Raw genomic sequence first — 23,695 nt, 5'->3', positions numbered from 1 at the left:
AGACTATAATGCAAATGGTGCCAACAGAGACTCTGAAATATGGTGGCCCTGTGCATACTGGTAGACAAAGGCTTGGCTCTTTCTGATAAATAATTTGATCAAAGGAAAGGGAGAAGAAGGACAAAGGAATTGAAGTGGCGAGGAAGAGATCAGGTATTGAGCTACGAATGTTTGGCCTGTAATATCCCCTCCAATCTTCCCAATAACCCTCTGAGGCAAGAGTATTATTAGCTCACTTTTTCAGATGAAAAAACTGAGACTGGAAGATTGCTGGCTAACTTGTCCAAAGCCACGTAGCCAGTAAAGTGATGCTGAATGCAGAACTAGGTGCTAGATGTTTGTTTTGCTACCAAGACTGGGAATTTAAAGCAAGTTGGGCTTCATAGATTTTTATTTTCAGGGGCTAGAACAATTGTTTGACAAAGGAAAAATTCCCAGCAGAACTAAAATATTCTCTGCAACGGACTCTTATGTGTATGAATCCAGCAAGACTTCAAACCCCTGGAGTTCAGGTGACTAAGCTCTTTAAGGAGAATTAAAGTTTATGGTCTCTGTGCTGGGCTTCACAACACAGCCTTCAGAGTGTGTCCTGAACTCAGCCTATGCTCACTCCTGCTTATTGCCCACTTTTCACAAGCAGCTGCTGTCCTGTCTGGTGTCTGATTTGGTTGTCAGTATTTCCGCTTTCCCATCCACCATCTACTACTCTACCTGGGGTCTGAACAATCTACAGTCACTCCCGGAAAGATAAATTATGTCCACTACCTACTGCAATAGAGGCATTAAAAGTCCCCATCTGGAAAAATCTTCCACAAGGAAATGAGCAGGGGTAGGGTGAAACTATTAACCAGTACCCATTTTTCTGAGAGTTCTGATGAAGGGAATTTTTCTCTGGGGACTTTGAAGAAAAGGCAAGGCTCCTTCCCGGCTGAGATGTCTTGAGAGGTGGACTGATGGCCACCTGGCATTATTGACAATGACAACAATCAGAATAGCTATGGCATTGACCTACCACTCAGTGTGTGCCACAAATTCACGTAGATTGTCTTCAGTCCTTGCAACCAACCTTTAAGCTTTTTTTTCTGCTATTGTGAAGGTGAGTAAACTGAGGCAGAGAGCATGAAGGCTGAGTAAGGAATCTGGGTCTTTCTGATTCTAACGTCCAGGAACTTGAGGGCTGAATCCAGCTCCAGTTTGAACATTTTTCTGAAGAAAGTTCTTAAAAATGCTAACACATACCTGAAGTTAGCCCCTCCACCTCAGAGAATATTTGGTCATCACCAAAGTTCCATGACCAGTAAGTCTCTTTTACCTTCGCATTTGCTGGGATAGTTTCCTCTTCTTTGGTAATATACTCCGTCCACGTGTACCAATGTCCGCCACCTTGCTTGAGGAAATAAAAATCATAGATGCTTCCTGGACCCAAAGAAACAGAACAGGCTATTAGCACATCAGGGGTTTACCTTTCACACTGAGGTATTTAACTCCCTCAGCCATAGGCATCTGAAAGGTGCAACTGCGAGTACTGGCATGGTTGTGTCACTGTATAAGCTGGAACAACACCTTTTAAAGAGTAATGACTTCATTACTTGTATGAAGATTATACGTGCTAATTATACAAATAATTATTTTTAATGATGTAAACAGGGAGTATTGAAAAGAACCAAAAAGGAAGGCAACAGATCACTCTGAATCTCCCATCCGGAGGTACCTTTTGATGGCATTCCTTCCAGCCCTCTCTCGAGGCACACATACACATTGAAGATGGAAGGACCAGCAGGTAAAAGAAAGGATTCTATAAGAGTGGGATCATTTGATATTATATATCATGCATGCACTTTGTGTATAAATACACATGATTTATATTAATATATATATTTGGACTCTCTTTCTAAAATTTGGCCAGTTTTCCTGAACCTTGGTTCCATCCCACTCCAGACAGAGACATGCTCCACTCCTGGAAGATTCCGCTCACATTCCCCCACGCAGTGTGGAGCTCTAGAAGGTGCAAACCTGGTAGTTTCTCCCACTGCTAATAAGGTCCTACACGACCCCATGCAGGGGTTTCATGTTCAAGGGTTTCTCTCAGACTTTTTTTTGCTGCTGTCCAGTCACCACTGTAGTCTGCTTTTCTCAACACTGGTGATTACCAGTGAGAACACTCAGAATTTTGACAACTCATCCCCTGTCCTCTCAGCATCACATTTAGAAGGACCATGGGGTTGCACGTTCTGGGCTGAGAGATGCATGGGTCTTTTGTTTCTCCTCCTGTCCACTACTTTTCAATGTTTAAAGAATCAGGCTATAAACTTTTTTTTTAAGTTACTGCTGGAGAATTTTTAGGCTTACATTTTTGTGATTGTTGTTGTTCATTTTATTAGGTATTAAAGGAGAGAGCTTCTGTTATCCTACGTCACTGCAGTTTTACCTAGAAGTCAATCTGGTACAACACTTTTAGAAAGCAATCTGGCATTATGCTTACAGAGCTATAAAAATGTTCTCTAGTCTAAGTCAGAAATCCCATTCTGGGGATTTATCATAAGGAAATAATTCACAATGAAAATAATCTCTAAATGTGAGTATGCAGCACCATCTGTGACAGCAAAAAAATCTGGAAATAATTTAAATGTCCCACATTAGAAGACCAGTCAAAATTTTGTCTTATAAGATGAATAGGATATTTTTGCAGTCGTTAAAATGACAGTCACAAAAACTAAGTACTGACATAGGAAAATGCATTTAAGAAATGGTGGCATTTTAAAATAGAAGAATAAGAAATGGAATAGATACTGTATGACAACTATGTAAAGAGATGAAAGCAGATGGACAAGACAGGACGATTTTTTGAAAACTAAAATCCTTGTGACAGGGTGGTATAAACAAAGAAATATTTTTTTTGATCATTTTTATTTAATAGAATTGAATTGTTTTTACAATAGAAAAGGAGACACAAAAAGCACGATTCAGAAAAGCATGTATCCCCTTCCCTTGCTGATGTTATTAGCTAGAGCTAATGTGTGGCTTGATACAGGAGCATTTAGGCCAAAGAGAGAAGGTCCAACTGAGTAGAAGTGGATTTACGGCTCTGTGCTCTTGGCCAAGATTACTATTTGCATATCTGTAAAATGGGCCTGATTTTATATCAAGCTTAGAGGATTCTGTGTGGAACGTGAATGAGGTACATGTGCCAGAGATTTAGCATCGCTGTGGGCACACAGAGAGGTACTTGAGAACGTCTATGTCCAGGTCTCCCTGGTCCTCATCAGAGTAGCGCTCCCATTCTCTCTGCGCTGTGCTATTAACTCTGGTCCAGGTGCAGGGGTGGAGTGGGGAGGATAGCAGAAAGCCAGGAAGACAAACTAATTCTCATCACTTCTGGCCATCCTCTGCCCCAGCTCTGTTTTCCTCTCCTTCACTTGGGAGAATAAGGGAAAACTTCAACAGAGAAGTGAGTGGCTTTTCAAAGGACACAAAATGAACGGGTGAATGAAGGGACATTTAGCACTTCCTGGACAAATATAGGTCAATGTCAGATGATGTGAACCCAACCTTGAGAGAATCCCCCAAAGGACCATCTGCTTTCCTTAGTGTGTGCTCCCCGGCACAGTTCCTTCAGCACTTACTTGAGAGATCCATTACCCACCCTGGCTCCCACGTCATGAAAAGCCCAGGAAGAAATGCCCCATGAGGTCAGAGAAGACCTCTCTGGATCTCTCACCATGAAAACGTTAACCTTTGTGGAAAGGCTAGAAAGGCATTTTAAACTTTTTAAGATGATAATAAGAAAGTATAATCCAAGCCAGATACATGAGGCCATATACTATATGATTCCATGCATTTGAAATGTCCAGAAAAGGCAAATCTCTAGAGAGCACATGAGTGGTTGCCTTGGGCTGACGATGGAAACAGAGATTAATTGAAAATGGGCATGAAGGAGCTTTGGGGGATGATGACTGTTCTAAATTTGTTCTAATGTTCCAACATTCTAAAATTGGATCAGACAGTTGCACAACTAGGTAAATTTACTAAAACCCACTGATTTGTTCCCTTAAACGAGTGGATTTTATGGTATGTAAATTATACCTCAATAAAGTTGTTATATAAAAAGAAATCACACTTGGCACTTAAAATATATCTTTGGACTCAAATGGGTTCTGGCTAACAGCTTTGTAATTTCCTACTGAAATACTTATGAAGGCACAAGAGAAAGAAGTGGAATGATGTCACTGAAAACAAAGACTGAAAGAATCTGGGCAGAATGTCCTCTAACCAGACAGTGGATGAGCTGGATTGAGAAATTTTATCTCAAGAGACTGCATGAGAAAGTGCAACAGAGTCCTCTGGGTATACGCCTAATGGCCCCTCCAAGATGCAGAGATGCAGGTGACATCCCCACACAGAAAATCAGGTAGCTGTTTCTTCCCCATGCCAGGTGCCACTCTGGGAGAACTGTCTCATTTCTTTCTCATCCTTGTCTCACCAGACCATCTTCCTGCAGCTGATAGGGGCAGCAGGGTCCCAGACCACAATGAGTAAGGAGACAGTAATGGCATCTTAAATTCAGCGAGGTACAGTCTTCCAAAGTAAAGAGCCACAGTCACCCCTCTGTTGAAAAATGTCCCTTTTTTGGAATGTTCACAGATGAAACAAATAAAAAAGCTGCCTCCAACAGATGGCATTAGGTGATCATTGGATCTTGGCCATCTCGTTGTTCCTGACTCTAAAGTAGAGTTTACAGAATTTGGGTTTATTTTTAAGGGTGGAGTTATGAATATTATTTGCCCTGATCATGTCCAAAAGTAGTGAGAATTTTGAAAACCAGCAGGAAGAAAGGTGTATGATTACCATGGAGACTGAAGTAAAGCTTAACTTTCCATGGATATGTTCACATCAATCACTTGTTATGTGTCATTCTACTTTTATGAACAGCTTATTCAGAACCAAACCTACTTTTAAGTAGAGTAGTTGTTACAAAAGAGGATATATGAAGAAACTAGATTGCAGTATATGCTGGAAATTATGGTTTTTCTTATACTGCATCAGTTGAATAGGATGTGGAGAAATAAGACAAGTCCATCACAGTAGTTGGGAGATGCTGTACGGCAGAGTTACCTAGAAAATGAGTGGAAGCTGTGCCCATCATTAGCTGCCCAGCTGAAAGACATTGTTACAAAGTGGACCAAGAACGGGGTCAAGGGCACTTCATGTACCAATTTGCTGACACAGAGCATAGACAGATTGATTGTGAAGAATGGGGGAAGCAGAAAACAACACGTGGAACCTGTGAAAATATATTGCCATGTAGAAGAATATAATCTGGAGATTACACCTGAAGTGTATACTTCTGAACCTGGTTTAATGCAGGACTCATAACCAAATTTCAGGAAACCGTTTGGTATCCTAAATAGTGTGCAAAAAAGGTATCATTTTTTTTTTCATGAAATGGGAACAGAAAGCCATAAAGAGAAAACAGGCTTAAACGAAAAGGCAAGATGAGATTAAAAAAAAGGAGATGGATGAGCTAACAGAGATGATAATGAGGTGGACAGCAATAAAAATTGCTAATGTTTATCTAACGCTTTCTGTGTACCATGCTTTATTCTAAGAGTTTTTACAAGTGTTAACTCATTTAATTCTTACAAGAATACCATGAATGCATACTATTATTATTGCTCTCATTTTGTAATTGAGGAAACTGAGAAAGGTTAATGAATTTGCTCAGGATCCCCTAACCAGTAAATAATTGGAGCCAGGACTCAAGCCGTGACAGTTTGACTTCATGGCCTGTGATTTTAATCATCCAGTAAAAAAGGATTGCAAAGAAACAAAAGATACAACAGAAGAATTAAAATCACTCAAGGCAGTAAAAGCATAATTGAAGTTGTGGGTGAATCATATTAAAATGAAAAATCTGTATAAAACAAAGGCAAGTTTTTTTGGCGGGGGAGGTTGAGCAGTTAAATTGTCTATATTCACAATAAGCAGTTAGGGATACACAAAACAATTAGATGTAAAATATGATGTCAAAAATGGTAATTCTGAGGGGAGGACAGGACAAATGCAGGGCTTTTAAAATACATTTGATGTAAAGAGATCAGCACCCTAAAACAATAACATACATATATATGTGAGTGTGTATATATATATATATCTCCATATAAAATCCTCATGGTAACCACAGACCAAAAATATATAATAGATAGACACACAAAAAGAAAAAGGAATTCAAACATAACACTGAAGATAGTCATCAAACCACAAGGGAAAAGACAATACCTGTTCCTCCCTCTATCCATCCATTAAGGCATCTTATTTTTTGACACATTGCAAAGTAAACATAGACACTTCCTCATAAATACTTTAGCACGTATATCATTAATTGTTCAATATTTATAGTTTTCCTTTTGATACAAAGTTTGCATACAATGAAACACACAAGTCTTCTGTTCAATCACTGACCAATCTGACAAATGCTTGTAACCATGTAACCCAAATCTCTCTCAGTATATACACTTTTACCCCAGGAAGTTCTATTATGGCCTTTCCTATACCTTCTTTTATAATAAAAAAGGTAAAACTATTTGGAATGTACATAAAGTATGATCCCCTTTTTGTTAGAGAAATACAGAAAAAAAGGAAGAAAAAATATAAAAAGTCATTATTTCTAAATTATAGGATTACCATTGATACTTACTTTCTTCTATTCCTTTCTTTGTATTTTTTAAATTTTATGTAATGGATTACTTGAGTGTAAGAAAAAAACAGTATAAGCTACTTAAAAGAACACAAACATGTTTCAATCTTTTAAAAGTAAAAGTCACACATATGAGAATATGAATAGATCATTAAAGTGATCGTTCTGAAGATAACGTATGTAGAAACATTATAAACATTTCAATATAGTAGTAATTACAATGACAAAATTCAAGAAAGTATTAATACCATAATCACAATGACATGACATGTGTAAACACACAGAACAGGACTAGAAGGGAGTTAAGAAAAAAAGAAGTGGCTGTATTTCTCATTCTGTTCCCTGGGGCCTGTTAGACTGATGAGATTATAGGTGATTTAAAAAATTACATCAACTTTTTCTAGATTAAAAATTAGTAGTTAAAGAGGGGTGGATATAGCTCAGTAGTAGGGCACATGCTTAGTATGCTTGAAGTCCTGGGTTCAATCCTCAGTACCTTCATTAAAAAAAATAATAAGTAAAAACTAATAGTTAAAATAACCCACAAGACCCTATCTTCAGGGTCACTCATCTCTACACACGTGGCCAGCTCTGAAGAAGCCAACCCGCTTGGGCAAGCTACAAAATTTTCCCTGGCTTTTGCAAAGGCCTCCCACAGGCCACACAGTTTGGTTGGGTTTGGAACATATGATCCAAACCACTATAGTAAGACAAAACAAACAAGTACTACATTACCTTTTTCTGGAAAGATGTTGTTTTTGGTGAGTTTGACGCTTTTGGGTCTTGGGTTGTTATCATCCATACCCATGATCAGGTTGCGGAAAAAGAGATCAAATTTCTTTCTGCTGTCTGTGTTGATGGTGCCGGCTACAGTCCACACCAAGGCAAAGAGGAAAAGACCTTGCAGCCAGAGGAAGATCTGTTGGCTTGTCAAGCCTTCAAATAATTCACTTTCCTCCTCTTCTGTTCCCCTGATTTCATCTGAAAGCAAGAAAAAGGAATCTCAGGAAAAGCTGCAGAGTGCAACAGACATAAGTTGAGTAGTTTTGTCTGTGAGGGGCCTGGGGAGGGGACTGATACTGGCTGAGTGGCCACCATCTGCCAGATCCTTTATCCACATACATTAAAATTTTTTTATTGTGGTAAGATATGCCATCTTAACCATTTAAAGTTCAGTGGTATTAAATACATTCATATTGTTATGCAACCATCACCACTATTCATATCCAGAACTATTTCTTAGAGATGAGATCATAGTCTTTTTCTGACTGACTGACTTTTCTTAGCATAATGTCCTCAAGGTTTATTCCATGTTGTAGCATGTGTCAGAATTTCCTTCCTTTTTAAGGCTGAATAATATTTCACTGTCTGTATATTCTACACTTTTATCCATTCACTCACTGATAGACACTTGGGTTCCTTCCACACTTTGGCTACTGTGAATAATGCTGCTGTGAACATGGTTGCACAATACCTGTTTATGTCCCACTTCCAATTCCTTTGTGCTTATACCCGGAAACAGAAGTGCTATAACTGACTTATATGACCATAAGTCATATGGTAATTCAATGTTTAATTTTGAGGAACTGACAAACTATTTTCCACAGCAACTGTACTCTTCCATATTCCCACCAGCAGTGCACGAGGGTTCTGATTTCTCCACATCCTCATTCATACTTGTTCTTTTTGGTTGTTGATGTTGTTGTTGTTTGGATAGTATCCAGCCTAACAGGTATGAGATACTATCTCATTGTGGTTTTTGACTTGTGTTTTCCTAATAACTATGATGTTGAGCACCTTACCATGTGCTTATTAGCCATTTGTGTATCTTCTTTGGAGAAATGCCTCCTTAAGTCGTTTGCCTATTATTTAATCAGGTTATTTGTTTTTGTGTTGTTAAATTTTGAGTTCTTTATAGATTCTGGATATTCAGCCAAACCAAACCAAAAATCCAGGCTTCACAAGTGAATTCTACCAAACATTCAGAAAAGAGTTAACACCTATCTGCCTCAAACTATTCCATAAATTGCAGAGGAAGAAATACTTCCAAACTCATTCTATGAGGCTAGCATCACCCTGATACCAAAACCAGACGAAGACGTCACACAAAAAAAGAAAATTACAGGCCAATATCACCTATGAACATTGATGCAAATATCCTCAATAAAATATTAGCAAACTGAATCCAACAATACATTAAAAGGACCTTTCACCATTATTAGGTTGGATTTTTCCCAGATGCAAGGATTTTTCAGTATCTGCAAATCAATCAATGCAATACACCACATTAACAAACTAAAGAATAAAAACCATAAGAACATCTCAATAGAAGCAGAACAAGCTCTTGAAAAACGTCAACATCCATTTATGATAAAAACTGTCTAGAAAGTAGACTTAGAGGGGACATATCTCAACATTTTAAAGGCCAGCCCCTCCCTTGAATAGAAACCAGTTACTCTAATCTAAGCCTCAGGAGGTAGCCTTAGAGAGAAGAAACAAGAACTGGTTAGAACCAACGAGGCCCAAGATGGCAGAGGATTTGACTTCCAGGGGACCTTGTGCTCCTTATACAGTCATTTTAATTAATGTATTAGCATGTTAAGTGACACACCCACGACAGCTGGTGATGCCATGACAGCAACCAGAAAAGCCCATACAAGGATGGGGGGAAAAAAGGCGACTGGCTCCAGCACACCTGGATGGAGGACATGATGGCAGAAGCTTCTAATAAAAGTCCACATGGCCTGACCTGAAGCTGGTGCTGTCTCCACTGACCATCTTGGCTAACAACTCCCCACCTGGGTGCTTTCCTTCCTTTTCCTCTTCTGAGCAGTAAAGTAGCTGTTCATTTTGTCCCTCTGCCTCTGGTGCAAATTCTTTCACAGCCAGCAGCCAGGACCCACACTTTGGTGGGCTTCCTAATGTAGGGGTCTCATGATCCATTAACAATAATATTGCATGCAATTACTGTGCTTCTAAAAATACTGCTTGTAATTTTAATTTTAGAAAATCAAAAAATATTTAGCTAAAGAAATTCTCCACTCAACTGTTTCCCATGTTACTTAAAAAAAAATCTACACCTATAATGCCTTTGGGAGAGATGGGCTGAGAAAATATGTTCAGAAATATGTAGCAGAACTTGTAAGAAGCTCCATCTTGAGTTTGAGCTATGTGTGATCTTGAAAAAGAAATGGCACCCAATAAAAGTTCTCCAACGGACTCATCTTTTGTCATTTCCAGTAGAATTCAGTGAAATTTGATTCATGTGAAATAGTTATAAAGAACTTCTCCAGGGCATGTATTTCAACGATTCATTTAAACCAGTGGTTCTCCATGTCCTGGGGAAGTTCCCTAGTTTTGGAGACTAATGTGATCAGTTTTCTTATAGTATATATATGTGTTTTGTGAGTTCACATTTTGTAGTATACGTTTCCTTAACATGGGAAAACTTCCTATTTTATTCTTTTCAGAATCTTTTCTTCTGACATACATTCATATGTATTATCTAAATACATTCTTCCCCAGAATATCCCTGTTAGGTAAAGAGGAACAGGAATTATCACTCCAATTGTGTGGATGAGGAATCTGAGACAGAGGAAGAATGGGCCAATTTGCACACGAATACCCAGGAAGTCAATGCAAGATCAAGCCAAAATATATGGGCTCTTCACCAAACTCCACTATCTACACTCAAAGGGTTTGCTTGTTCTAGACCATAACGCTGATCTCACTGTAGCTCATGGCGGGAATAATAGAGGTGGGAGCAGAAGAAACAGCCAAGGTACACTAGAGCTTCACCTGGCTTAAGAATAGCAGGGTAGTACTTACCCAGCAGAGAGGAGTACAGTCTCATCATTGAGAAGGCAAGGTGGATGGGAGATGTTTGGACCACAAATTTACACTGAAGTCGAATAAATTCCAGGCAGGGCTGGATAAGCCACATGAACATATCACTGACCTGAGAGTAGAAAGTGAGATTTGATGTTATCAAAAAGTGTGTTTAAGACCAAGAGCTTGGTACACCTTGAGGGGGCTGAAGATGTTGTTAAGACTGCTGATTATTTTTGAGTCTTGGTATATTAAGGAAAGTCCATAGGCACCAAGACCCCTGCTCCTGTTTCCTATTTAACAGACTGTGCAGCCCACTGGCCATCTCCACCTGTCTCATTCCAGTGAGCTGAGAAGCTTGGAGCCACTATTGATCAGCTACAGGATGCATGAAATAGTTTTAGGACCCAGCCACTGACTTTATTTCTATAAAAAAAATGTTAGGAATTCTAAACAACTGATTTGCAAATGACTGACTGGCATTTATAAGGCAGAACTCCTACAGAAAGTGGCCATAGGAAGTTTGGACTCATTTTCAGTAATTCCCCATATGCATGTACAAACATACTTATGGGTGAGTATGATGATTCTTGTGTCTTGTCTCTGCTTCCCATCCCCATTTACTCTTAAAAAATTACTTGAATCACTTTCTCCTCTTATTTTAGTGTTTTTTTTTTTTCATTTCTGTTATACTTTTATTTATGACTCTCACTGTAAGTTACCTTATCTTTTTTTTTTTAAGTAGGCAGGTCATCACTAAAATACACCGATAGGTGGTTATACGTGGGTATGTGTACTTGTATGAGTGGACACATGCATGTATATGTATAGATGACTATACATGAGTACATGGATGTGTGGTATGGTCATTTAGTCAGCAAATATTCATTTTGCATCTGGTAAACATACTGTAGTTGATGATAAGGATAAATGATGAACAAGATAGACAACAACTTGTGGTTTACAGTCTGAGGGGCAGGGGAGACATAATAAATAACAAAACAAGCAAGGAAATGAATAAAATATTTATAAATCATGGGATGTACCAGCAGGAAACAAATAAAGGTATTACAATGGGAAATAACATGAATGGTTTAACAGGGTGGTCAGGAAGGCTGCTTGGATGACAAAGGTGAATCATCCCTTATGAGAATAAATGGGGCAAGATTTCCAAAAAGAGGAATAAAGAGTGCAAAAGCCTTGAGGTGGTGAAACATGGGGTTTTCTAGAAATGGAAACAAGATCCCAGGGCTGGATGGTAATGAGCTGAAGCTGAGAAGAGGGTAGGTAATGAGGTTGGAGAGGCAGGCAGGGCATGGCCACAGTCTCAGAGGCCCTGATAAGAAGTCAGACTGTGCTAGGACACTGGGAAGTCCCTGAAGGTTTCCTGTGCATGTGTAGACTGAAGTCTGACTGTGCATGTGGACGTGTCTGTATAAATAAACATGCCATGTCTATTGTACATGTATGTAAATGTGACAGGAATGGGGCAGTCCTAGACAGTTCCCGAGAGTTTTTCCACAGTGGGAAGAGACCCCAACTCAGATCCTTCTTGGCTTCTGCAGGGGGAAGCTTTGCTAGGGAACCCTGTTAACGCAGAGAAAGACAGGAAACACCACAAGTACTGGTTCTCCCTTCCTGCTTCCCTCACCTAACCTGAACGTTCACACCTCTTTAAGGAAAAGAAGAAGAAAATGGACTCTTAGTAGCTGCATTAAGAGAATTTCTAACTGGTTCTGGCTCCCTAGATATGGGAGGTATGGAGTCTAGGTCACAGGGGTGGGAAGTGGCCATGAAGAGAGGAACCTAGCCTGGTTCATCTCTAGAGCAACTTCCAGAGACATTTCTGCTTGTGGGCAATGGGGAAAGGGGCGACATTCCAGCCATCATACAGAACGTTTCTCAGGCAGCAGCATTCTCCACCGGGGAGCCAAGGAGTAATGAAGAAGGTGCAAGAGAAAGGAGAAATTGACCACACCACCCCTTCCCCACCACGTGGAGAAGAAAGCTGGCAAAGTGGCAGGCAGCCAGGAAGCAAGATAACTGGGGACAATCAGGGAATTCCCGGGCCCCTTCTTGCCTCCTCTAATTATGAATATGAAAGCGATCCTAGAAGGCCTTTGAGATGTGGAGTAGGGAGATAGGGAGGGGCATGAAGGAAAGGGACCAGAGGGTCTCACCAATTCCTTGTGCTCCTCGGTGAGACGGGAAGGCAGGGTGTCCATATATGAATCCTTCAGGGGCTTCCAGCCCAGCTGATGGGGCTCCATGTAGATCATCCCACATCTGGCAAGCATAAACAGAAGGCCAGCTAGGTCCACACCCAGATCCCAAGCATGTAGGGGTGAGGTAAATGCAGGCAGTCATGGTGAGGTAAGGGGCTGGAGCCTGGGTTTAGGCACAGACCCTCACCAGCTCCAGGCCAAACGAAGGATGCACAGACTTTGTTAGGAAAGGGTGGAGACCAGTGCTAAGAGTTGGGTCTTGAGAATCAGACACCTAGATTCAAATCCCAGCCCCAGACCCCACTAATTGAGTGACCTTGGGCAAATTTCTTTACTGTCTCTGAATTTCTGTGTCCTTGTTTCTAAAATGAAGAATATAAAAATATGTAGCTCATAAGGCTATTGTAATGGTTAAATGAAATGCCAATAAAGAATTTAGTACCATGCCTAGCACACAGAAAACTCTTTATCAGTGGAAACTATTATTATCATTACCATAATGTTAGTATATTACCACATATTGACATGTTAACATTTAGCACTCCCCCCCCAATTCTGTTACATCTTAGCACTCTCTCATTTGTTCCTAATATTGGCTTCCATTTATTGAGCACCTGTGGTGTGTTAGCCACTATGCTAAGCCTTAATGGCCTTCATCTCTATATATTCCTCTTCATGGTCTATGTTTTAGACATGAGGAAACTGTAGCTCAGAGAGGCTAAGTGACCCGGAAGAGGTCACACAGCCAGTAAGTGGTGTGGCCAGAAGGGGAGCCCAAGTTGGTCTAACTTGTCAGGTGTTCTTTCTACTCCCTTACATTGCCTTTGGAAATGTGGGCTGATTTTATTTTATTTTATTTTATTTTTTATGGACTGCAGGTACATGATTGGGTTAATTATCATCTTTGGCATACTCCTCATTAACCCATGCATGGCCTTTCTTAGTTAATTGTTTTCAATAATGTAATAAGTGCCCATGAACCCAACACCCAGACAGAAGCTAGGGCTTGACAATAACTTTTATTTAACCATATGGTGTCTCTTATCCTCTCCCCTGGCTTTACCATCTGAGGTTACATAGAATCTTGAATCTCATGTTCACCTGTCCCTTGATTTCTTTCCTTCTTATATAGTTTTACAGTATACACACACATATGTGTGTGTGTATACTTAGTTATCCATATAGTTGCTTGTCAATACAGTTCATTTATTTTGAATGACATATAATATTACAATTTGTGATTCTATTATATTTTTTCATTCACTCCTGATAATGGGCACTTGGGTTATTTCCAAGTGTTTATTACTGTGAATTGCACCATTATGAAAATTCTGGTATATGTCTCCTACTGTACAAGGGCAAAAGTTTTTTTGGGTATACACTTAAAAGCAGAATTTTCGGGTCATGAGGCATATGAAGGTCCAACTTTAGGAGATAATGTCAAGCTCTTTTCCAAAGCACTTGTCTGATTTTGGACTCCTACCAGCAGTGTGGATTGAGGACGGATTTTATGACAAATCTGACTAACAAGAAGTAATGTAGGTGATCTGCTAAGAGCTTAATCATGTTTGTGGATTTTTCGAGCTCTCCCTCCTGCTTAGGGCTAGTGAGGCCCTGCCTTCCCTCAGGGCCCCTGCAAGCTGACCGACCTGCTCACTGTGGCTGGGGAGGCCTGCTCCAGGTCAGCAGGCTCGAAGATCAGACTCATCTTGGAGCTCATCTGGATAATCTCTCCACTCATTAAACACAGCTGAAGGTACAAAGCAGAGGGGTAAACGGCAGCAAAGGGGTTATATTCCATTTGCAAGTGAAAGGCCTCAGTGGAGGCAGAGATGGTTCGAATTCATTCAACAAACATTTCCTGAGCACCTACTGTGCTTCAGGCACTGTGCTAGCTGCATAGAATAAAACAGACAAATATTCCTGTCCTCTTGGGGTTTGCATCCTGCTGGGAGGGGACAGATGATAAGCGTATTATGTATTACATACAATGATGAACATGCTTTGGAGAAAAGTAAAGTAGAAGAGGGGGTTGGAGAATGCTGTGTCTGGTCAGCTGTAATGTTAAATAAGGTGGGAGAGCCAATGCATTGCAGCCTTAGATGAAGAATCTAGACGCTATCAGACTGTAGCAAGTTTCGTGGCTCCTTCCTCAGTGTTTAACATAGAACGTAACTGCACATTCCATTCTGTTTCATGTGCTCAGCATTCCCGCAAAGACTCCTTTTAGAATCCCTCACGGACTGGTCCAGGGTTAGAGCAACAAGAATACCTCCACAAATCCTTTTTGGAACGGACAGAAAGACTATCAGAAGTCCTTGTGTTCAGCAGGCATTTTCCTGTAGGAAGTAGTGCAAATACACAGGAGAGCCTCTGGGTATATACACTCAGTGGGCTGGTGCTGCTTCTCATTTGCCAACAAGGATTTAAGGCATAAAATGGCCTAAGGCCTTGGTCTCAGGTGGAAAAGAGGAAATCTCTACTGTTCCCTGCCGCTCATCCTAAAATGTGGTTTAAAAAGTTCCTTGCATGTTACTTGGTTCACATCAAACCCATCTGGAAACTGGCCATTGCTTGCAACCCCAGGAAGGTCACAACTGTTAGGGAACTGACACCACTAGCAGTGTCATTTCTGAGTTTCAAGAAAAGTAAAATAGACCCAGACGGGTGACAGTAGTTTGGTTTCTTCCAGAGCCGAGAAGAGCCATCAGGAAATTCAATTATGACTCTTTATACTTCTAATCTCAAGACCAACCATTTCAATACATTTGTACAATCAGTTTACATAACACAGTCCAAATCATATAATAAAACTTACTTCTATTTTTGTATGTTATATAATCAAAGTTATGCACATGCTATAATTAGTATATGTATGTAATTTATCTAATTAGGCCCTTCCATCGTCGAACATGACTCACTCTTAGTCATAAAATTTAAATGCAGCAGGAAAATATATTTTGATTTGATAATGATGTGCATTCAGTGTAAGAACTCCTCCTTGAAATGGCAATAAATATTATTATTACTTTTTTTTTTTTTACTTTAAGTTATATAGCACTTACTACATGCCAGGCAGTATGATAAGCAGTTTGCAAATATTAACCTATCTAATCTTTCTAACTTCATTATGATGTAGACACTGTTATTCTCATTTTACAGGTGATGAAACTGAGGCACAAGAGACTAAACAGCTTGCCTGAAGTCACACAACTGGTAAGTGGCAGAACAGGATCTGAACCCTGGTTATCTGGCTCCAGCGTCTAAGGTCTTTAGCCACTTTGCTTACTGTGGTGGAGTGTATTTCCCAAAGATTGCTGCAACACTATCTCTTACCCCACGTGCACTTCTGCCATGTGACCTTGCCCACTTCCATTGAGAGGTGGAGTCTATTTCTCCACCCCCTTGAATCTGGGCAGGCCCTGTGACTTCTCTGACCAATGGAATTCAGAGAAAGTGATGCTGTGTCAGTTCTAAGCATGGCTCTTAATTGCCTAGAAACTTTCACTTCTTCCCTCTTGGAAATCAACCACCATGGAATAACTGCTACTACTCCAAGACCACCAAATGAGAAGCCAAGCCATGTGGAGAGGTATGGAGGACACGATGCTGCTTGAGAGAAAGAAATGCACAGAGACAGACAGAGGCAGAGAGAGAGTCACAGAGAGACGGACAGGTCAAGGAGCAATGAGCTCCCAGATACTGAGTGAAGAAGCTACCTTGGATAGGGCTCCTCCAGCCCTTGCTGCCCCAGCTGACATCATGAGGATTAGCTGAGCCCACCTGAGCCCTTCCAAAGTTTATTATCTACAGTATCATGAGCAAAGTTAAGCCACTAAGTATTAAGGTAGTTTGTTACACAGCAATGGATAACCAAAACACATCCCATACATCAGGTACTAGGTATGTGCTATCTTATTTAATTACTGGCATTCCTATTTTATTGCAACCTTTTTACAAATGAAGAAACTGAGGTTCAGAGAAGTTATGTGACTTGTCCAATACAACAGCTCAACTGTAGAGCCAGTGGTCCAATCTGATGCCAGCACCAAGGCTTTTAATCACTATACAGCATTGTGTCTAAGCACACACAGTTTAACTACTACAAGTATAAACAAAAGCATAATTCATGAATTGATAACTGTTACTTTCTTGTGGGGCATTTATTCTTAGTGTAGTAAATGTATATATTATATACTTCTGGTCAATCACTCACTTCAGTAAAAGAGCTTGTACCCCATCCATCCATGTAAAAGTGATATCAGACTTAGCAGGTACCTTTTTATTGTCATCCAGAACAGTGTTCATATTCTCAATCCAAACAGCATCCACTGGCCCATCAAATATAATCCACTTGCGGTCATCAGACAAAGAAGATGCTTGCTCCCGGAAAGCATTGGCGAGGACACCATCTGTCCACTCATGGCTCACTTGGTCAAAGCACCCATACAGCTGCCCCATGGTGATAGCCTTGGGGTTAATGATCTTGTACTCGACAGCAAATTCCTCCATCTGGTTGGCTGGGCAAAAAAGGTCCAACACAAGGTACGAAGGCTCTGGTGAGACCAGAGCATTATACGAGAGATAACGCCAAACCAAAGACCAACCAATTTTTATGAATGTGCCATCCCAGGACAGTCCTTATAAAATCTGTACTCAGTCCATATAAAAATTGGGATATCTGGATAGGCAATGTCTTAAGTTTTAGGCTATTGTAGCCATTAGTTTCTCACCATATTGTCTTCTGTGGCTCATTTCAAATAGGGCAAATGTGACAGTCAGATATAAAGAAGTCTGCCTGGGCCTAAAAGAACTCAGGCAGTAAAGGAGAGAAATGTCACATAATCAGGTCTTTTTATGCACCCTAGAAAGAAACTTCGCTTTGACTTGAGATGAAGAAAGAGCTGACAGGTAAAAGATTCTGGAAAAAGATGGTTCCTTTTCTCTATCTGAGGGGCTAGCTTAGCCCTGAAACCCCTTCTTTAGCTGCTCAGTAAGTGTCCCCTGAGAAATGGAGCACCAGGACACAACCGGAATATACAGGCTGATGGATGGCCAGAAAATAACTACACTTCTACATGATCCTTCAAAGTAAGGAAAAGTTGGAGTGCCTGAGCCATGAACTAAATAAAGATCCATTTCTGCAGAATCCGAGGCAAAGACAAGTAAGGAGATAGCCTCCTTTCCCTTCGTTCAGTTTCCTAAACTATGTTCAGTGCCAAAATTATTATTTATTTGAAATGCCCAAATTAGTTCTGAAGGTCAAGTTAGTGCCCCAGACAAAAACCCCCAAAATCCAACAGTAACTCGATCATCACATATTAGAAAAAAATGTTAAAATGAAGCATACTGGAAGGGATCGTGTAAACACAGGCACAACAAGGCACTGCTTTTCAAAACCACAGGCTTGTGTTTTATGGAAGAAAAAAACCCAAAACTATTTCTCTGACAATAATTTTACTTGCTGAGTGGGCACTGCATGAAGTTATTTACCTGCATTATCTCATTTAATTATCACAACAATCCCATTTTACAGCTGAGGAAATGGAGGCAAAGAGAGGTTTAGTCATTTGCCCAAGTTTTGGGTCTGATTCAAAAGTCTGTGGTCTTCCACATTAAATGGAAGGAAGGAAGGAAAAAAAGGAGGGAGGAAGGGAGGGACGGAGAAAGGGAGAGAAGAAGGGTGCATGGGAAGCAGGGAGAGGGAATTGAAGGGAGAAAAAGAGAAAAGGAAGGGAAAGAAAGAGAAGGGAAGAAGGGATGGAAAGGAAAAAAGGAAAAGAAATGAAACCATTCAACGATCTGCTTTTAGAATCGTTTTGTTTAGGCTAGTGGCAGGAATTTCTCTCATTGGGACATCACTAGAGAAGCCACTGTTCAGTATTTGAGAAAATTCCTCCAGCCTTTACGACATGCACATAAAATCTCCTGTTAGAAGTTTTCCCCCTCTTTATTTTCAGCCTGTGGATCTCTGCGTGCCATGTTCTATTTCTGGCTCTAATGTCACGATCCAGGGATGGCAAAGCTAACAGCTTGGCATCATCTCAACAGAGCCAGTCAACTGAGTGGGGAGTCCTGTCCCCCCTGGAAACTAGGGATGTAAGCTTTACCTTCGTGTAAATCACCCAGAGCTGCAGCCAACACTTTATAAGCACAGGTCTTGCCACCCATGGGGTCTCCGACAATCATATAGCCATGTCTTACCAGCATCATCTCATAGATCTGGGAGGAGACATCATATAAGAAGTTAATCATTGCAAACCTCCCAGCACTGTAAGTTAGAAGTCAACAAGGAATGAGGGGTCAGATGGGATTCCCAGTCACTTCTACCCTTGAGGAACTGTTATCATTTTTGTCATCTACTGGTTAAATATCTTTTAGACGAATATGTGTGTGTCTCAAGATTATTTAAGGGATGGGAACTATTATTTGCTCTGCATCTATCTATGTGTTAAGCATCAAGTGACTTACCTAAGTTATTTCATTTAATTCACTCAGGTATCATTAACTACTTTCTGATGCAGAGAATACAGTCCAAGAGGGGTTAACTAACTCGCCCAAGTTCATATTGGTGCAACCAGGATTTGGCCACAGGGCTCTCTGACTTCAATGCTGCTTATCTTTTCATTATACCATTTCCACTTGCTTTTAAAGAGGAAAAGGAAACAGTAGTCGTTTTAGAAAATTGTATTTCTATTGGAAATTTCCTTTCTTAAGGCCTAAATGCTCTTCTGACTTGATTGGAACTCTCAATAGATGAAAATGTATTTTCTGAGCCAGGGCCAATGCTATAAAATATAAATGACCTTCCGGGTAATTTTAGCCCCTACCCTTGAGAATAGACAGCTAAGCGGAAGCTCATTTTTGAATTTTCTAATTGTACTGTCTGTGACAAGCAGTCGATGAGAGTTGAAACACATGTTTTGGTCATTTATATTCATGTGAAATGTTTTAGCTCTCTTTTTCAGACTGAGAGGCTTTTAGCGAAAAGGAATGCATGAAGCTTTTTATTTCAAAGGCTAAGTTCTCATTATTTTTCATTTTGGAGGTGGGTTATACAGAGAGTCTAAGTGAGGACAATGGGGGTGGTACAGGAAGGGACAAAAGTCAGTCAGTAAATATTTGTAAACACCTATTATGTGCCAGATACTGCTCTAGATTCTGTTGACACAGCAGAGAAGAAAACAGCAAAACCCCCAACCATCAAGTAAGGTTTACAGTCAGGTAGACTTGAAAGACATTTAAGGCTGAATAAAGATGAGTGGAGTTGACCGTGTATTAGAAATAAGAAAGAAGAAGGCACTTATGATTCAACAGCCTCTTATCTTCCTCCTCACACACCTTTAAATGGATTATCAAGGTATAAATATACAAAAGGGAAGGTGATTCCATATATCTTGTTTTTGAAAACTTGTACTAAACTATGTAAAAGTTCATGTGTACATCTGCAAACTACTTTGAGATACATAAAAAAGTAAGAAAATGAATGGATGGATAGGTAAGAGGCAAAGTATCATAAAATGTTAACTGTAAAATCTAGGTGGTGGGTACATGGGTGTTCTCAGTACAATTCTTTCAATTTTTCTGCAAGTTTAAATTTTTCCATAATAAAACACTGGAAATAAAAGCTCATGCCTAATTAAAAAAAATAGTCCACCTATAAAATCCCAATGAATAGATTGGGATTCACCATTGGGTTCAATGAATTGTATCAAAACTAGCACGCTTAATGATATAGTAGGGAAATTTTTTTTTTTTTTAAAGTAGGCAGTCTGATCTCAGAATCTGGAGACATGGCTCCTACCTTGACCTTTAATTCTAAATAATGTGATTTGGGGAAATGATGATGCTTTTGATGTCTGTGGAGATGTGAGGTTGATATTGGTATATAGTAATCAGGGACTACATCTAGCACTTTACATACTTGTCTCAAAATCACTCTGTGGGGGAGTTTTACACCTTCCATTTCACTGATGAGGAAACTGGGGCTCAGAACGGTGGACTAACTTGCCTAAAACCTCACAGCAAAATAACTGATGGGAGGGATAGGTCTGTATGAGTCCAAATCCGTTCCCTCTCTGGATGCCAGTGTTCTTATGGAGCCAGGACTAGGTGGTATATAAGGTCCCTTGTAGTTCCGTCTGTGATTTTGCAGAAAAAGTATATTTGGGGCTTATTTTATTAAGTTTACTATTTTAAGTTTTACATAGAAAGTGACACCAGGGAAGGATCTCTGAAATTAGCATGAAGCTCCCCTAATATTCTCCAGGGTCAAGACAAGACATCTGTGGTTTGCCTGCCCAGCATCCTTTCTCTCACCTCTTGGTAGCGGCACCCAGACCCTTCCTGAGGGACCACCACTTGGTGGTTCAGTCCCCCTGACTTGGGTGGCTCTGACTCCATCTCCACTTCTGGCAGAGGTCGCGTGGTTATGGTCTACTTCTTAGGTCTGTAATTGGCTCAGGGATGGTCATGTGACTTTGTCAGTGCCATTCAAAGCCAACCCTGAGACTTTTGCTGAGGGCACTCAGAGAGTGATGCTCTATTTTTCCTTCTGGGCTTGAACATGGGGCTAGAATCTAAGTCTGAGGCTACTGGAAGCCCAGCTGAGAATGAATGTTTCATGCAGAGAGAGGCAGAATTCAGAAATGAAGAGACGCAGATTTCTGATGACATTATCTAAAAACCTGTCTCCTCTGATGCCTGAGGCCAACATATTTCTGGACTTTCCAAGTTAGGTAAGTGAATGAATTCCCTTTTGTGGACTAAGGCAGTTTGAATTGGATTTCTGTCATTGGAAACCAAAAAAGTCTTGACTAATTCAAAGTCTAATGCCCTCAAAGGTTCTGTTTCATCCTCAAATTGAAAAAAGAAACTCCAGGGAAGATGGGCATAGGAAAAATATTGGACTTTAAACGTCAGCTTCTGGGAGTGAAAACTGAAGGCACGGCAGATTGTTAAGTGTCTTCATCTCTACCTCTGTCTCTAACCAGGCACCTCTGATTGCCGTCAGTTCAGTTCCAGTCTACCACAGTTCTGTCTAACTCCTGACCTCAGCAAACAGTGAAACAGGTACATTCCCACATGGGTACAAGGAACCAACCTGGATAATTTTCCCAATAAACCAAGGTACTGGCTGGAGTTTCATCTTTTTGATGTTTTCATGCAACACTTCCATAAAAACTTCATAGTCTGGCTTTGGAAGAACAACTCCAGGAAACAAATCTGATATAATTCCCTGTTAACAAAAATTCAAGATGTGGAAAGGATAAATGATAAGACCTCAACAGTTTTCTAAAATGGGATCTACAGACACCAGGAATCCTTGGAAAAGTCCAAACCTCATTTTTCCTATACCAAAACTTACCCACAGTTACAAATTCCAACATTATCTGTTAAACTCGATGCTCCTTCCCCCAAATTTTAAATATTTAATAAGCCTGTGCTTATCTTTCAGTCATTGTACCAGGCATGAACGAGACAGTCGGGATTTCTGCCCTTAAGAGTTTACAGCCTGGTAAGATAGATAGGCATTAAAATAATTACAAAAGGAAACTAATTTCATTTGATAAAAACAACTACTCATATCCAACAGCATATATTGTCCTATCAGTGAAACTGTTTTTGTTAAAATCAGTAATTAGGGATACTGCTATTACCATTCTTATTTAACATTTGGGGAAAGGTATCTGGCAAAGGCGATGCTGGCTAGAGAATGGAGAGGGTGTCAGGAGATGGAAGAGGATGTGGACAAGGTGCCAAAGAAACCATTTCATCTGCGGAAGCAGAGTCTCAGTGCTTGGCCAAGGTCGCAAACCCCTGCCTACCTGAAACAGAGGGACATCTTGAGCCAAGAACTTGGCCAGGTTGACATCAAGCAAGGCCCGGAGTAGCAGGACACTCTCATTCTCCTCTGGATACTTGAGCTTCAGGTTGCCAGCGGCGGTAAGCACGGACTTGACGGCCCGCATGCCATAGTCATAGTGATGCTGGGAGGAGAGCTGCTCAGAACACAGGCGGTAGGTTGCAACAATCTTCTGGGCAAGACTGGGAGGGCAAAGACATGTCTGCAGACCCTCCGGAGAGGACCCCGTCCTGCTCAGCAGACATTCCCAGCAACACGCTTGTGCCCCATCCCTTCAGAAACCAGACTTGCCCACAAACTTGATGGAGAAACCCTATCATTTGAAGATCTCTTCATAGAGTTACCATAATGAGCAAAGGACGCACTATAACCCTCTCTCAAAGGTAGGATAAAACAGCAAGCACATGCATATGTATAACATATACTGTACAAGAAACTATGTGTATATGCTTTTATGTGTATATAAGAATGTATATGTAAACCACACACACACCCACACACACACACACACACACACACACACGGGATGATTACATCAAACTATTAATGTTAATCCCTGGAGAGTGGGACTAAGGGTCACTGAGGGGACACTTATTTTTGCACAACTGTAACATTACAATTTTTTTCAATAGCCATGTTTTTTTTTTTAATTTAAGAAAACCAGTTCAAAATTGAATATATTCAGCACACAGTACATGCATACTCACGTGCACTGCCATATCTCATTTTTCCTGGGCACACAGGGGGACCACATTCCCTATCCTCCTATACAGTTAGGGGTGGCCACGCCACTGAGTCCTAGCCAATGGCATGTGAGTGAAAGGGAAGTAGCCACTTCGAGGACTGGTCCCTAAAAACCTCCTCTGTGCTCACGTACTGTAGCCGTGAGATGTGAGTAACCTGGGTCCCTGACCCATCCCTTGGGGAAGAACTGCCCTGAGCACAAATATCCACTTTGGATTTCCAGGGAGTGAAAAGTAAACTTTTGCTGTGCTAAGGCACTGGAACTTGGAGGTTGGGTTTACCCTAACTAATGTACTTATGCACATACCCTGTGGGGCTCCTTTCTAATACGACTGATTT

At 40.5% G+C, this 23,695-nt stretch overlaps 1 protein-coding gene across 1 annotated transcript in view; it reads right to left on the bottom strand.

Moving 5' to 3' along the window:
• Positions 1 to 23,695, bottom strand: part of DNAH3 (dynein axonemal heavy chain 3) — a 150,436-nt gene that overhangs the window by 53,178 nt on the left and 73,563 nt on the right. Inside the window, 9 exon segments of the mRNA XM_032460908.1 lie at positions 1,313 to 1,416; positions 7,430 to 7,675; positions 10,523 to 10,652; positions 12,703 to 12,808; positions 14,397 to 14,497; positions 17,026 to 17,267; positions 18,858 to 18,969; positions 21,851 to 21,985; positions 22,575 to 22,794. Coding sequence (XP_032316799.1) covers positions 1,313 to 1,416; positions 7,430 to 7,675; positions 10,523 to 10,652; positions 12,703 to 12,808; positions 14,397 to 14,497; positions 17,026 to 17,267; positions 18,858 to 18,969; positions 21,851 to 21,985; positions 22,575 to 22,794 — 1,396 coding nt within the window.

Source organism: Camelus ferus, chromosome 18, assembly GCF_009834535.1.
Source record: "Camelus ferus isolate YT-003-E chromosome 18, BCGSAC_Cfer_1.0, whole genome shotgun sequence".
Lineage (NCBI taxonomy): Eukaryota > Metazoa > Chordata > Mammalia > Artiodactyla > Camelidae > Camelus > Camelus ferus.
This window is presented reverse-complemented; position numbering and strand designations above follow the sequence as displayed.